Source organism: Oxyura jamaicensis, chromosome Z (genome assembly GCF_011077185.1).
Source record: "Oxyura jamaicensis isolate SHBP4307 breed ruddy duck chromosome Z, BPBGC_Ojam_1.0, whole genome shotgun sequence".
Classification (NCBI taxonomy): domain Eukaryota; kingdom Metazoa; phylum Chordata; class Aves; order Anseriformes; family Anatidae; genus Oxyura; species Oxyura jamaicensis.
Genome location: NC_048926.1, coordinates 57,193,616 through 57,210,636, shown reverse-complemented (window position 1 = coordinate 57,210,636; position 17,021 = coordinate 57,193,616). Strand labels below are relative to the sequence as shown.

General features: G+C 36.2%; 1 protein-coding gene across 5 annotated transcripts in view; it reads right to left on the bottom strand.

Moving 5' to 3' along the window:
- PAM (peptidylglycine alpha-amidating monooxygenase) overlaps nucleotides 1-17,021 on the bottom strand; it is a 119,739-nt gene that overhangs the window by 36,583 nt on the left and 66,135 nt on the right. For all 5 annotated transcript variants that reach the window (XM_035310397.1, XM_035310398.1, XM_035310396.1 and 2 more), the window contains exons 8-14: nucleotides 11,933-11,981; nucleotides 11,386-11,453; nucleotides 9,664-9,744; nucleotides 9,471-9,547; nucleotides 9,070-9,173; nucleotides 5,028-5,215; nucleotides 3,739-3,807 (exon numbers count right to left, since the gene is read on the bottom strand). In XM_035310397.1, the coding sequence (XP_035166288.1) occupies nucleotides 3,739-3,807; nucleotides 5,028-5,215; nucleotides 9,070-9,173; nucleotides 9,471-9,547; nucleotides 9,664-9,744; nucleotides 11,386-11,453; nucleotides 11,933-11,981 (636 nt within the window). The remainder of the gene's footprint in view (nucleotides 1-3,738; nucleotides 3,808-5,027; nucleotides 5,216-9,069; nucleotides 9,174-9,470; nucleotides 9,548-9,663; nucleotides 9,745-11,385; nucleotides 11,454-11,932; nucleotides 11,982-17,021) is intronic.

Here is a 17,021-nt window from a genome sequence, read left to right as displayed (position 1 = left end):
TGTACTTTTTTTTTTTTTTTTCAGTATCACAGTAAACATTAATATTAGAAATACGATGAAAACCCCTTCTCTTTTGTCAGCTGTACATGTGCAAGTAACACATACATGTGTATATACATACCCTTCTGACACAAAAAATCAACTTTGATTTTTGGTTTATAGGCTGCAAATGATTTTTCAGTTCAAGCCAGCCTTGAAATATACAAACTGTTTATGCGTAATTATATTGGCTTTACTAGAAAAAATATTTGCCTTTTCTGCTTCAAAGGAAAGTTTATTACCACATCTAATGCATACAAAGTGAGCTATCAAATCACAAGCCACAAGCCAACAGTTTAAATAATGCACATTTGATTCACCATCATCTGTATATTCCCTCTTGTTATTAAGAAACAACAACTGCTATTGTGTCTACACAGCTTTCAGGTATAGCAGCAACTGGCTGTCTTGATAGTAAGGCAGCTTTACTGCTTGCATATCAAAACAAACCTACGCGGCATTATACCATACACCACAGTCAATGGCAGGGATAATGTTGAGCAAACAATGAAAAACATTTAGACCTTTTTTCCACAAGGAAAGATGAGACATCTAAAGATGTGGGAAATTTTATGAAATTATAATAGTTTTTTTCAGTACTGTATCTGTTGAATCTAATTTAATTAAACTTCTCTTAATGAAAAAAAAATGTTTTTGTGCTGGAGAGTTTGTGCTTCAGCAGGAGCAGGAAACACTCAAATATGTAGAAGTGTTTAAATCAACTGCATTTCCTGCAGTAAATAACTTTATATGAACAGTTTATCCTCACCAGGCAATGACACTGTTGCTTCAGAAACAATATAATGAGGTCAGTTTCATTAATGTAAGTTCATTTTAATTTTAACATCAGAGGGATTTAGCTTTGTCTTCCTGCTGAGTGATGATTCACTGTGTGATGAATACTACTTATTTCAGTATATTTACACCATTTCTTAACATGCTTCTCATTGAAGATGATGGAATCGAGATTTTATAGTAAAAGCAATGGTAACTCCAGGAGGTATCAATAATATAAACCAACTACATGTAGAAGTAAATCTGCTAAAACTATGCCAGGTAATCATGTACATTATTAACAAGCTGATATTATCAAACTGCAGACACTTATTCTTTTTCCCTTTTGAGGCAAATACTTGAATTTAATACTGGTAACACCAATATTTGTCCCCATCATCATCATGTATCTATCTCCCTGGATTTGCTAGTATTTCCAGGGCAATGTAATTGCTATTTGAATTTTAGTCAAATAACAATGTTTACTTCAATTACCTGAAAATAAGAAGAGTAAAATGAAGTTGCTCCAGCATGAGCGGTGGAGAAAAAAATAAAATGTAAGGGTAAAACACAGTTATGGAAAAATCATTGAAGTAGTGAGCTTCAGAGTGAGCGAAAGGCTGAATTTACTAAGCAACAACTCAGCAGCAATAGAACTAATCAAAACCTGAGTTTTGGTGGATCTGTGTCTTGAAGATAAGTTTTTCATACAGAGTATTTCACATCAGACCATAAATAAATAATAATAATAAAAAACCTATAAACTTTACCTAAGTATTTATTTGCTTCTGTGTGGGTTGGGGATCCACCACCTACACGCTGCGCTGTAGAGCTTTAATTCTGTCACCTATAAGACCTTGTTCCAATGTGGCTGATATTGGATAACTCACTAAGGTTATTGCGAAAGATGGACAAGACCACTTTCAGGTCATGATTTTCCCTGTGTGTTTTACCACACGGTCATATAGAGCGAAAAAACACTTCTAGAAAAGCCTTACAACTTCCTCTTTTTGTAGACAAAAATAAAAACAAAGTCTTTTCATTTTTCCTTTTGCTTTTTTTGCTTACATACGTATAATTGAACTGAAGTTTCAGGTACATAAATGTAAAATTGAAGCCAGGGTCCTGTAAATGATGGGAGAATTTATCTTAAGCTAACAGCTAAGAACATGAAACAAAATTCTCTCATTGCAACTACTGTGTTTTGATATTTCAGATCACGAACTCACCTAACTTCAAACGGACAGCGTAATGAAGTCCGTTTCCATAGAAACATGTTAGATGAGGATGTATACCAACTAGTGGTCTACGCAAACAAAACTGTGCTACAGAAATGTTGCTTTGAAACACATCTCAAAGACAACTGAAAAGTATTTTTGAAGGAGCATCTTGTTTCATTTTGTTTCAAACATTAATTCAATATAGTACATGGGTAACATCCTCCACCAATGCTAATACACTTTCTAGTAACATAGGGGTGAAGCTGCTTGTCAGCATAAATTTTCATATATATTTGTAAGCAGCTAGCTCATACTGGTCTGGAATAAGCTTAAGAAGCAAATATTTTTAGAATTATATTTATTTGTAAAAAAATCTGTCTTAAATTTTCTAAGGTAAGTTTCAAATTTGCAATTGTAAATATTGTCTATAGTAGTTTACAGTACCTTAAGTAAAGATGCTCTTACACTCCAGAAACTAGTTTTTAATATAATTGTAACTTAATTATCTGAGTTAACTTCAAAAAATAGCAGTGCAAATAGAAAGCTTAACCCCTTTGTGAAATGTTAGTAAATTTCCTTCCACCTTTAATGAAAATAAAGATTAGGCAAGTGCACAGATTAACATCTCCCAAATATTTAGACTATTCCCTTAATACCACAAGAGTACAGCTAATACTGAGAAAACTTTTTAAAATGTTGTATTTGATATATATTTTATGAATTCATTCTTCCTTAGCAGTCCAGTTTCATCATAGGCATCCAACTTGAATTTTACATTTTATACCAGAATCATAGCGTCACTAAGGTTGGAAAAGACCTTCAAGATCTTCTGGTCCAGCTGTCTCCCTACCACCAATACTTGCTAACAATACTGAGTTTAAGGCCCATTCAGCATGAAAATGGGTGAGCATAGTCAACATACACAGAATATGTCCAAGGTCCTACAAGCCTCAACAATGTTCAATTAAAAGAGAATGAAAGTATACCTGAAAAGGATTTCTCCTTCTGAAAAAAAAAAAAAAACCTGTTGATACTAAACCAGCATCTAATAACATACAATCCACAAGAACTTTAAAGTACAGCCGTATTTTAATAACTCTGAAACCTAAGTAATAATCAGCATATTTCTAGACATATTAGTCATGCTTTTTGGTACAACTGAATACTGCACACATCTGTGCATGAGTTGTTATGCATATACGAAGACATACATATTTTGTGAAAAAGATTTAGTATTATATACTAATAGCATTCAACCCACTGCATGTACTACCAATATTGAAGCGTAGTAATATACATAGAATATATGCACAGTAATATAAACCTAGGAAAAGGAGGAAAGCTAATAGCTGATTGCATAAATCACCACATTAAAGGATAGTGAATGAATTCTCTTTCTATGGGACTGCCACAACTTCTTCGTGTCCATTCTCCAGGACTGCATTTACAGATAAATTACAACCTTCTTTAACAAAGTAAAACAACATCAGAGAAATCTAATGAGATTATAATGCACTAATAAATTTTACCTACATCTTATATAACTTCCAATATTATTAACTGAATAGAACATTACAAATTGCATTAGCTAAAGGAAAAAAAAAAGATTTAAAACTTCATTATCATTAACAATAAGGAGATTTAATTTATCAGGATTTAACATTAATGAGTTTCTTACTTGAAAATGAAATAAAAAAGTACATACCCTGATCCAGAATCTCTTCCTCTTCTCCTCTGGACAGTTGCAAAGAACTTTTAACAGTATCCTTGCTTTCTAAAAAAAAGGAAATTTAGAATATGCTTTTAACTTCTGCATGCGAATGGACTGAATATCATCTCCTAGTGAAAATAGTCCTTCTGAACTGAATGTTTTTTTTTTTTCCCTCCATCTATAGTAAGTGCACCAACCAGTGTAGCAGTAAAACAATTAGCATAAAAAATTAAGATTTGCACAATTAACAGGATAGTAGGAGGGTTTAGAAAGAAATATAGAACTCTACATCCACCTGTCTATCCATCCTAATGTAGGCAGACATATTACACACAGTAAATCCAGGGTATTGTATTTTTCTTTGAAGTTGTTAAAATAAAATCAATACAGATAACTGATATGAAATTTTGCGCTATGCACTAAGTTTCATAAAAACTTTGTGAAAGGGTAGAATAAACCTGCTTGATCAATGGGTCAAAGCCTAATTTAAACAGCAGTCCCAAGTCAATGAATTCAGCAGAAAAAAATAATCATATTATTACTCAATAACTAGGATGAAATACATCCCAACTTTTATGATTTTAGTGCCTATATAGTGCAAAGGATTGCCCAACAAAAATGCAACAAATGATACCAAGAGAACTAACTACAGAATGAGAAATGATCTAGTATTTTGCCGTAGTATCTGGGCAGTATTTTGCCGTAACTAGTTATTAGCTTTCCAAGCACCTTATTAAATCATTCTGCCTCTATTATCTGCTGTCCTGCATGGAACTGTACTTTACTACACTGGCACTGACATATTTGCCATATTGCTTCTGAATAATACTGCTGTGCCAACATATATGCATAGTAGTGTTTAACAGATGTTTGACTCCTTCCATATCAATGTACTGGGATCTAGAAAACTGGGATCTGGAAATGTTATGTTTCAACTTCACAGGAAATAGAAGCTAAAGCAACTATTAAAAAATTGTAAATGTTAAGTGCTGATATTTACCATAGCAAAGAGGTCAATCTTTGGGGTATAGAGCTCAGTTAGCTATAAAACTATGTTGGAAATTGAAAGATGGTAATAGGAGAAAATAGGCAAAAGACTGAGAGACATTTTTCACCAAAATCAAGAGCTGAATCTCATAATGCTCTATAATTAACAATTTGGATTTTATTCAAAATTGCATTTCTTTTCTATGAAAGTTTATTATAATAAAGCAAACAGACAAACATATCAGCCAGCAAAAAAAGCCTAAAATAAAATGGATTGCAAGTGTTTTATTTTCCACCTTCATGATGTCCGTGAGTCATCTTTAGCATATCAGGCTTGACTGGAATAGGAATATTTGCTTCCTGTGGTATGTTTCTGAACATTTCAGGGTTTGCATTCTGTGTGCAGGTCATATACGAGACAGCATGTTTGGCTTCCATATAGTACATGATGTAAAAATTACACATTTCATCATTGGCTGTTCCCCTATACAATACAGAAAAGATGAAGCAGTTAGAGGAAGAAAATTAGCTCAATACAGAAGTTATCTAATTCATCTAACATGCTTAATAGAATATTTAAGAAGTTGCAATTAAATGCTTAGAAGTCCCACACCAAAACACATCATGGCTTCACAACAGTGAACCACTATCAGAAGTTTCTCTAGAAGAGAACGAGTCTCATTAGAAACTACCAGCTTGCACAAGCTCCTCTAGCATCTCAGGAAATCCTGAGAACTAAGTTTTGACTCTAGAGAAAATGGCATCAGTGATTTAAACTGCTCTTTCTTCTCCTCTTTTGTACTGTATACTCTTCATATTCCCCTATGTGTCACCAGCTATGTACATGTTCTGATGAAAAAGACACAACTGCAACATTCATTATGTCATCATCTATATACTTTTGACTACCTGGGGTAAACTTGATTTAAAATCACTGGAAATAATTTCTATGTTTAATTTCAGCAGCTATCAGCAGCTATCATTTAAGGTTTTCCCCCATGTTCAAGTACATGCATTCATTGGCCAGTCACAGTGGTTCTAACAAAGCAAAACTCGATTTCATTACATATTAAGACACTATAAATAACTCCCAAAGAAAAGATAGCACTGCCATCTTGAGAGTAACTTGATCACAAGCTTCTGTATAAAGAAACATGAGTACAAGAGGAATGACTAAACAGTAGGCAAAATCTAGTTTTTGACAAGTGTTATTCATGTACTTGGATCAGAAGAGGCTCTTCTGTATTGCTACATAATCCTGCCTTCAATAGAAAGTTCAGCTGGTATGAGAAAGAATTTTCTCTGAAAAACATTACTTTATGCAGCAGACAATACCAGCGCTGTTTGCAACTGTGATCAATTTCTGTTTATTTATACCACATGTGCTGATGCCTTTTATTATACATGTAGTCCTGACAATGGAATAAGCTGTAACTTAAAAAGGAAGGTTCACAAAATAAAGGGTTTTATGTTAAGATTTTTTTAATCAGCTTTCACAATTAACCAGTGAGCCCACACTCATAAAATGACACGGGGGTGGCCTATTAGCTGTTCACAAAAGACGTCAGTGCTGACTTTTCCAGCAGCATCCTGCAGCATTCATTTATTCACCATAGCAACAATAATGACACCAGCCAGTGGGGGGACAGAGGGAACATGGGAGAAGAGACTGTTTCGAAAGGGGAATTGGTATTTTTCCGTGCATTGAAAATTTACTGTCCCTTGGAGACCACAAAAATCAGACTCTGACTTGGCAAGCTCTGCTTAAGCTTTTAGAAAGCATTCACTTCACTGTTCTACTCTAACTATGATGGCCTCTATTACAAAAAGGGAATGGGGAAGTTGCATGAACTCTGTTTTACCTGACACATAACTGTAAAAAATTTTAAATTACAAACTTTGAAATGTGTAGACAGAGTAAAAAATTAATAATAATAATAATAAAAAAAACAAAACTATCAACAACAGTTTTAGTAAATTAATAGAAAACACAGAATCCTTCCATCAAATATTTGAACTACTACAAAATTCCATTTTGTCAATGAGTTTAATGAGTAGAAATGCTATTGCAGAAATTTTAAAAAAATCACATAAAACACCTTCATTTCACAGCCACAGATATCTAGAAGTGTGTCTAGAAGTATATTCAGACCTTGGTACACGATTAATGTATAGTGAAGTGAACAGAAATTAGCATCAAAAAGCAAGATAATACAGTTAAAGAGTCTTAAATACTGAATATGGAACATTTTGCTACAGGCACACAGACCTTCTATGGAATGGTACAATACTTGTTTATTTTTGAAAATAAAAAATTCTGAAATGTATATTGTTGAAAATAAAAATGTTTATTTTTGAAAGGGAAAGATACAGCTTACACTGTTTTCCATCCATTAAGAGTTCTGTGCAATACACGGAATTACAACTGGATAAAAAATAGCCAGTGGCACTTTCCTCTACAAAGACATGAACTTGACATTGACTGGGCTCCAATTCTTTGAAGTACTTTAGACTAGTAAACTGTATATTACTTGACACATTACCAACTCTAATTTTTACTCTGGAACGTCATTATGTTGTCTGTTATAAAACTGTAGTGGGTGTTTGCATGGATTACTTACTGGTTTCTGGAAAAAAAAGAAAAATTCCTTTGTAAATTAGTAATAGTTCTTGATCATACTTGACAAAGGATAATTCGACCCTCTGTTATCAAGTTTGAGTTTGAGGAGAAATCCAGATAAATAAAATGGCCTTTGGAAACTGTTGAAGAGATGACTCCTGCTTCACCTCTCTACAACAGAGATTTTAAGCCTGTGATCTTGTAATTACCTTGAAAATATACACTGTCAACTGCACAAGCAAAATCAGGTTTCATTTCTAAACCTTTGTTAGCCAAATTCTACATATACAGAGGCATGCCTCAATATCAAATTGATTTTTTCAGACTAGGAGAAGAGCAGGCTGAAAAAGGCTAATGTGAGCCATGGAGGTCATGAAATAACAGAGCAAGACAACAGACATGTGCTAGTGTAACTAAATGAAAACATGGAAAAAAAATGTAATGTGCAAAGAAACAGACAACACAGCTATGAAGGGTCTAAAAACAAAACAAGAACATCTACTCCTTCCTCTTCTACTTACATATGAAGTACAGACTTGGCCAAAAATGTCAATATCAATCTTAATTAGATAAAAATGCAAAGAAATTACAAAGCTTTATTATTTTATTTTAAATGGTCAATAATTTCAATTTATTAAAAAGAGTTTTATAACTGATATTCTGAGCATTACTCTAAGAGCAGAACCACCCAACATCTGAGCAAGGCCTTCGGTAGCACAGCTTCAGCTGAGAGATGTTCTGAACAATTCAGAAAAGTGATTATTCAAAAAAGAAAGGCTATGAACATATTGTAGAGTTAAATCCAGCAAACCAGACAACAAAACAGATTGCTCCAGTGGAATTTAAGTTTCACAGAGTCACAGAATCATCTAGGTTGGAAGAAACCTCCAAGTCACCTAGTCCAACCTCTGACCTAACACTAACAAGTCCTCCACTAAACCATATCACTAAGTGCTACATCTAAATGTCTCTTAAAGACCTCCAGAGATGGTGACAACCACTTCCCGGGGCAGCCTATTCCAATGCCTAACAACCCTTTCAGTAAAGAAGTATTTCCTAATATCCAACCTAAACTTCCCCTGGCGCAACTTTAGCCCATTCCCCCTTGTCCTATCACCGGGCACGTGGGAGAATAGACCAACCCCCGTCCTCGCTACATCTGTATAGGTACCTTTAAGGTCACCCCTAAGGTCACCTCTTCTCCAGGGTGAACAGTCCCAGCTCCCTCAGCCGCTCCTCATAAGACTTGTTCTCCAGCCCTTCTCTAGACATGCTTGAGCACCTCTATGTCCTTCTTGTAGTGAGAGGCCTAAAGCTGAACACAGTACTTGAGGTGCAGCCTCACCAGAGCCGAGTACAGGGGGACAATCACTTCCCTAGCCCTGCTGGCCACACTGTTTCTTATGCAAGCCAGGATGCTGTTGGCCTTCTTGGCCGCCTGAGCACACTGCTGGCTCATATTCAGCCGACTATCAACCAATACTTCCAGGTCCTTCTCTGCCAGGCAGCTTTCTAACCACTCATATCCCAGCCTGTAGCGCTGCTTGGGGTTGTTGTGCCCCAGGTGCAGGACCTGGCACTTGGCCTTGTTGAACTTCATACAGTTGAGTTTGTTAGAACTATGTTACAAGAAGACAAAAAAATGTATTTCTGCATATAACCAAGACCTTGGATAAAAAAATGGTTATAGAAGAATGGGCAAAATAGAGAAGATTTACCCTATGTGTGTTTCTGTAGTTCTGCCTTCACCACTGAACACACATCTAGCTGCCAGGATATCATCATAGCTAACATCAACAGGATGTTCTACTGGATAAAATGCCTGAAAGAGAGGATGATTCACTCTAATTAGTAAAAGTGTCTCATTGACGTCAGTTTACACACAAGAAGAACAGCACTACATATCTGAAAAGTAATTTCAGTAAGGTTTTTATATCATAACATAATCACAATAATACTTGTCAGTATTCATGCTTAGTGCCACAATAACGTGCACCAGCAGAAACGTTATGATGCAGACCTGCAGTCACGTGACTGTCAGATAAACTTCTTAGTTTTAAATACAGAAAATTAAAAGCTATAATGACAAATAAATAAATAAAACACAACAACAACCAACCTGCGGTAGCTGTGGACTCTGTCTACCAATTAATGTCCATTGACCATTTCTCACTCTGTATCCACTCACTACTTTACCTGTAATATACAAATGTGTACAGGGATATCAGATACACTTCTAGAAACATATGTTGTGGGTTCAGTATTTTTCTATTAAATACTTTAAAATCCTAATGTTGCAGTAACATTCTTACCTAGTCTGTGTGTATGAACTCTGTAGGCAAAAAGGTGCATTGGAAACCTTTTGTAATGGCAGGCAATGTCTGCATCAACCACTGTTAAAATATGATGGCAACAAACATAAAAACATATTATTTACTAAACAGAGGAAAGCTACACTACTGTACTTCATTCAGCATGAAACTAATTTACAAAAAGCATACGTACACTGGACAGACAATTTTAAAAGAGGATGGATAGTATCTTTTATTTTTGTAGTATCTATCTCAAGACATCTTAAAATAAAAACTAGTAAAATATATTACTTATACTTACTTTCTGTGATGATCCAAAATGGGGCTGGAACTTAGTAGCACTTTTTACAGTGTACACTACCACTATTTAATGAAGTGAAATAATGTATTTTCTTATACAGTGCATTCAGGGACATTTAAGATATGCTATGATAAACAAATAGTCTACTCAGGGAGAAAACATAATTCTAAAGCAATATAGTTTACAATGAAAGCCTGATTTTAAGATCATATAGTTATAGAGCCACTCTTACAGATTTAGATACAGACATTATCAAAGAGGTGAGGTACAGACAACATCTGCAAGCTAGTAGTTAGGTGCAGAAACAGTAGCTAAGGGGTAGCCTACAGAGAAATTCCTCTGCAGACGCCTCAGAGAGAAGTACAAGGGCTGATGTTTTCCTCTGTGTATCAAACTTGATGCCTTATTTAAGGACAACAAATTTGAAGGAACATGATAGGGCAGTAACAGTATTTGTTATTAACAGGTATAGAACTGGTTTTGTTCTCCCTTCTCTCATCCTATCCAGTTACAAAAATCATTTCTACACTGATCAAGTATTTCTGTAGAGGGGAAAAAATAGTTCAATGTTTTTAGATTAAACAGCAAAACAGCTTAATTTTCAGTTCAAACTAAAAAGAGATTTCAAGATAGCTGAATTCATTGAATAGGTGGGAGTCAGTTGAACATTTAACTACATCATCCTATTTGGGCAGCTAAGCTGTAACTGGGACAAGTGGCGTCTTCAGATACCTAATGTGAAACTCAAGTATAGCAAAAGAAAACACAACTTCAATGTTCAACTTACTTAAAACAGAACATTCCAGACTAGCTTGAAAAAAATATTAGGACTATTCAATCTCAGTTTTAGATACATTCTACCAAGTGTGATTCTGAATAGGAACTGATCAGAAATTTCATTTTACAGTGTTTTTTTTTTCAACATTTTGACCTTTTAACCAACCAGGAATACAGGAATACAAATTTTAAAGAGCAGCTCCTTACTGATAGAAATTAATTTATTGAAACTGACCTTTTAAGTAAATCACAAACATATAGCATGAATGACAAATGTAGTTAAAAGAGTCCAAATGTTATGGATTTATGGGAGAGGGGAGAAAATAGGTAGGGCCTTTTTGGTAAAATATTGCTTAAGAGGACAATAAATCAAATAAATATTTTTAAGAATCCTAGTAACTTCAGTGCTGCATAGATCATTGTTGTTTTCTAGAATATTACTTTCTACAATATTGACTGCCTCTGCAGATGTAGTCATTAGGAAATATGATATAATTTTACAATTATCACTATTTTAATGATTTATTTTAACAATTAACTCTTCCATCAGCTAGTCTCCAAAATATTTTATTCCACAATTGGCAGAAAAAAAGAAAAGAATAACATACTAAAATTACATATCACTTTTTAGAATTACAACTTACCTTTCTCGCCTGGTGGTATTACAGTGTTCACAGACATCATGAGATACATTCCAGCAATCAAAGGCTGCCTGCAATTCAAAACCCAAGCTCTTCTAACCAATCTCTTTGTAAAACCAGATTGCAAGTGACATGATATGCAATACTGTTCAATACCATTAATTTCTAAGTGTTGGTTTACTTTCAAAACTGGTCTACAGAAAATGATGCCATTACACAAAACTTCCTCTTCTCTCCTTTTATATACTGACCTACAGTTTTTAAAGCTACAAAGTGTATGAAATAGGTCAACATGATTATCTACATAATTGCTATCCTCTTCTCACATTTCTAGATGTGAACCTCTTAATCCAGATTAACTCTGTCCTTGTAGCACCAAATCTCATAGCAGGAATAAAAACTTTTGCCAGCAGATGACACGTGGCTTCATATTGTACGTATGTAGTATTTTAATTTCACATATTTTTCAAAGAAATCTAAAGGTTTCAATGTCTTCTCTATTGATTTAAAAAAAAAGTTTTAAAAGGTATATATTTTTAAATGTACTTACTTTTGATGCGTCAGATGTAAAGTTACACCAGAGCAATCCTTGTGCTTATCTGTACAAATTACAACAGTTTAATCATCAGAAATGAATGCATGAAAAAGTACTACACATTGGTAACATTCTTCTGGAGTACAACAAACTAACAGCAAACAAAATAAGTTTTAATATTAATGTTTTCAGTAAAACATTCATACTTTGTAAGTATTACTCAAATTTGCACAAACCTGAACATCATGGGGCTGCATTTATATCAAAGAATGTACAAAGTTCTTGTGGATGAAAAGCTAAACATGTTTTTTGACACTAGAAATTGCAGATCTTTATGAACTAGCATCTAGGAAATGAAACCACGACATTTTTACAATAGCAAGAAAAACTACTTTGCATCAAAAAATGTATTTTGATAAAAATTAGAAAAAATATTTTGGGATAAATTTTATTTTAGCCATTCATATTTGAGCCAACAATTAATAAAACATAAAACCTTATAATAAAATTGGCATAGGAACTTGAGATATCTGTACAGACAATGGTTGTGTTTAATTTTGGATAACCTATAAAGGCAGTAAAAACCCTTGTAGATATTAGACTTTACTTTCAATATATTCACAAAATAGTCACTATTTCTACATAATATATAATTCATAATGTATAATATGTTATATATAAACAATAATCCAATCTCACTGGATTTCCATAATGTCCATCGTCATGTCTCCTGAGATTTTCCTACTTTCTCCAGCTTTGTGTCTCTCAACAAACACTTCTTTATCTAAAAATCTGAGCCAGTAAGAGACAGCAGTGATACCTTTACAAATAGCAATAAAAAATAAAAATAATAAAAAAAAAGCCAGTCTTCATTTGTATGGTAGCTCTTTCATTTAAACTACCTAATCCCGTAGCTGCATTGAACGAATTAGGAAGGCATGCCTAATTAGAATTTTTGAAACTAAGTGCAACAAAGCAGAAGGAAAACTGCTGAAAATTCAAGTGGTACTGCAGAAAGAAAAGAGGATCAATACAACATAGATGGAATCGAGTAACAGTCAGGGGACACAAAATCTGCATGGATGAGCAAGGAGCTCCTGACAAGACACAAACAGAAGAAGGAAGTATATGGAATGTGGAAAAAGGGACAGCCCGCTTGGGGGAAATATAGGAACAATGTCAACATATGCAAGGATGTGATGGGGAAGGCCAAGGCCCATTTGGAATTAAATCTGTCAAGGAATGTCAAGGACAAGAAGAAAGGCTTCTTCAAATACATTACTAGAAAAAGGAAGACTGGGGAAATGCTGGCCCGCTGCTGAGTGGGGTGGGTGCTCTGGTGAGAAAGGATATGGAGAAGGCAGAGTTGCTGAACACATTTTTAAATTCAGTCTTTACTGCTATGATCAAACCTCAAGAATCTCAGAACACACAGACAGGAGAGGAAGTCCAGAGAAAGGAGGACTTTCTCTCAGTCAAAGAAGATTGGGTCAGAGATCATTTAAGCAAACCTGACACCCACAAATCCATGAGCCCTGATGGAATGCACCCACAGGTGCTGAGTGAACTGGCTAATGTTATTGCTAGGCTACTCTCCATCATCTTTGAAAGGTCATGGAGCACAGGAGAGGTGCCTGAGGACTGTAAGAAAGCCAATGTCATGCCAGTCTTCAAAAAGGGCGAGGAGGAGGATACAGGCAACTACAGGCCAGTCAGCCTCAGCTCCATCCCTGACAGCAAGGCTTTTGACACTGTCTCCCAGCACATCCTTATAAACAAGCTTGGGAAGTGTGGGTTAGACAACTGGATAGTGAGGTGGATTGAGAACCGTCTGGATAGCAGAGTTCAGAGGGTTGTGTTGAGTTGTATGGAGTCTAGATGCAGGCCTGGAGCTAGTGGTGTCCCCTCAGGGGTCAGTATTGCATCCAGTCTTGTTCAACTTATCCATCAATTACTCGGATCAAGGATCAGAGTGCACCCTTAGCAAGTTTGCTGATGATACAAAACTGTGAAGGAGTGGCTGACAAACCAAAATGCCGTGCTGTCATTCAGAGAGACCTGGACAGGCTGGAGAAAAACCTCATGAAGTTCAACAAAGGCAAATGCAGGGTCCTGCACATGGAGCAGAAAAAAAAACATGCACCAGGACAGGTTAGGTGTTGACCTGTTGGAAAGCAGCTGTTTGGAGAAGGACCTGTGAGTCCTGGTGGACAACAAATTAAGTATGAACCAGCAATGTGCCCTTATGGCCAAGAAGGCCAGTGGTATCTTTGGGTTCATTACGGAGTGTTTCTAGAAGGTCAGGAAATGTTATCTTCCCTCTCTACTCAGCCCTGGTGAGGCCACATCTGGAGTACTGTGTCCAGATCTGGGCTCCTCAGTACAAGAAAGGCATGGAGCTTCTAGAGACAGTCCAACAGAGTGCCATGATGATGATTAGGGGATTGAAGCATCTCTTAGCAGGCAAAGCTGCAAGACCTGGGCTGCTTCAGCCTGGAGAAGAGAACGGTGAGAGTGTATCTTATTGAGTAATATGAGTATCTTAAGGAAGGATGTCAAGATGATGGGGCCAGACTTTTCGGTGGAGCCCAGCAACAGGATAAGAGGCAATGGGCACAAACTGAAACACAAGATGTTTCATCTGAATGTAAGGCAAAACTTCATTGCTGTGAGAGAGAGAGAGCGAGCACTGGAAAAGGTTGAACAGAGAATATGTAGAGTCTCCTCCTCCTTGGAGATCTTCAAAACCTCCCTGGACATGGTTCTGTGCAACATGCTCTAGGTGACCCTGCATGAGCAGGGGAGTTGAACTAGATGACCTCCAGAAGTCCCTACCAACCTCAACCATTCTGGCATTCCATGAATTTCTGACTGTCTTTATTAAGCTACATGTAATATTGCCTCAGATACAGAAGCAATGTACCTATATTTTGTACAATGAAGTGAATATTGGTTTGGTAGAGCACTGAGAAACACACAAGTTCACTTGCAATTATGTTAGAAGTATTTTAACTAACACACACAAAGCTAGCCAGCCAGTTATTGTCACCGTATTGACATTGTTTTAGCTGTTTTATAAAAACATCCAAGTGAACAATATACTGTATAAAATAGAATTTTTCAGTAAAATACAACACCATCTTGCATACAGCATTTCTGTGCAATTGTGTGTATAGAAAAGTACTAGACACTGATAAATTAACTTAAACTTTAAGATAAAAATACTCTAATTTCAAATAGTCTTTAAACCACATTTAAAATACACTCTTTGAGTGCTTTAAGTTACTTTTTAAAACTGAAAACAAGTTTTTCTAAAAACACAGTCACCACATGGCAAGCCATTTGCTGTGGGTGGCAGAGAGGAGGTAGAGAAGAAGATGATAAGGCTGAAGAAGAGAAGGGACTGGACCCAATAAAAGACTAAGTTACAGCGGATAACAGCAGGTGACAAGAATCAAGGTATTGTCAGAACTGGCTTTAAACAATGAAACAGGTTACAAAGATAGCAAATGATGGAATGTGATTAACCTGTTTTAACTGGTTCTGACATTATTGACAACTTAATTACTTTGATTCTAGAGAATTAGGTATATTATATTCTCACATGTGCTGGGAACTACTAAAGGAATAGTACGACAGGTTAGAATCATAGAATCGTAGAATCATAGAATATCCCCAGTTGAAAGGGACCCATAAGGATCATCAAGTCCAACTCCTGGCACCACACAGTGTTGCCAGAAGCCAACCAAAAGTTCAGACCATGTGACTAAGTGCACAGTCCAATCTCTTATTAAATTCAGACAGACTTGGCCCAGTGACTACTTCACTGGGGAGCCTGTTCTAGTGTGCAACCACCCTCTCAGTGAAGAACCTCCTCCTGATGTCTAGTCTAAATTTCCCCTGCCTCAGTTTAACCCTGTTCGCGCAGGTCCTATCATGGAGAATAGGTCACCCGCCTCTCCACTCCCCCTCGTGAGGAAGTTGTAGGCTGTGATGAGGTCTCCCCTCAGCCTGCTCTTCTCCAGGCTGAACAGGCCCAGTGACCTCAGCCGCTCCTCATATGTTTTCCCCTCCAGGCCCTTCACTATCTTTGTCACCTTCCTCTGGACACTCTCCAACAGTTTAATGTCCTTTTTGTACTGTGAGGCCGCACCAGCGCAGAGCAGAGTGGGCCAACTTCCCTCAGCCAACTAACAATGCTGTGCTTGATGCATCCCAGGATACGGCTGGTCCAGGATACGGCTGCCAGGGCACACAGCTGGCTCATATTCAACTTGCTGTCAACCACAACCCCCAGATCCCTCTCTGCGGGACTGCACTTCAGCGTCTCGTTGCCCAGTCTGTATGTATAGCCAGGGTTGCCCCATCCCAGGTGCAGGACCTGGAACTTGCTTTTGTTAAACTTCATGCAGTTGGTGATCACCCAGCTCTCCAACATGTCGAGATCTCTCTGCAAGGCCTTTTCACCCTCATCCGAGTCCACAACTCTTCCAAGTTTGGTGTTGTTGGCAAATTTGCTCAAAACACCTTCTAGTCCTACATCCAAATCATTTATAAAAACATTGAAGAGGACTGGCCCTAAAACGGAGCCTTGAGGGACCCCATTAAAAGAAACAACATTAATCTTTGTTACAAGGGCAGGAAAAAAAAAACTAGGGATTGGAAGAAAAAAAATATTTTTTAAATCAGATTTGAAATCACTTATAAAGAAGAATGAATCATGAATAGTGTGACAACTGCACTTTATATCACTAAAACCCAAATTTTAAATTTTGATGGCAGGGCATAAAATGCATACCTAAACATGAATATTTAAATGTGGATTATAGCTAAGAGAAAAGGAAAGCATAATTAACTTAATAACTGGTTAATGAAATGAAGAAATATCCTTTTTACAAATAATTGAAAATGAGTGTTGATAAATTTTAACTCTATTTTTCTCCCCAAAATGGTTAGGAGGTAGAACTGGGGGCTAATACATAAACAATTACTACTTCAAGCCAAATATTTGATATTTACAATGATTTACAGGTCAGAAAATTAAACTCTGAACAGTGCTTCTGAATTCTTGATACACTACTGGAAGCATAATAAGGTAACTGAG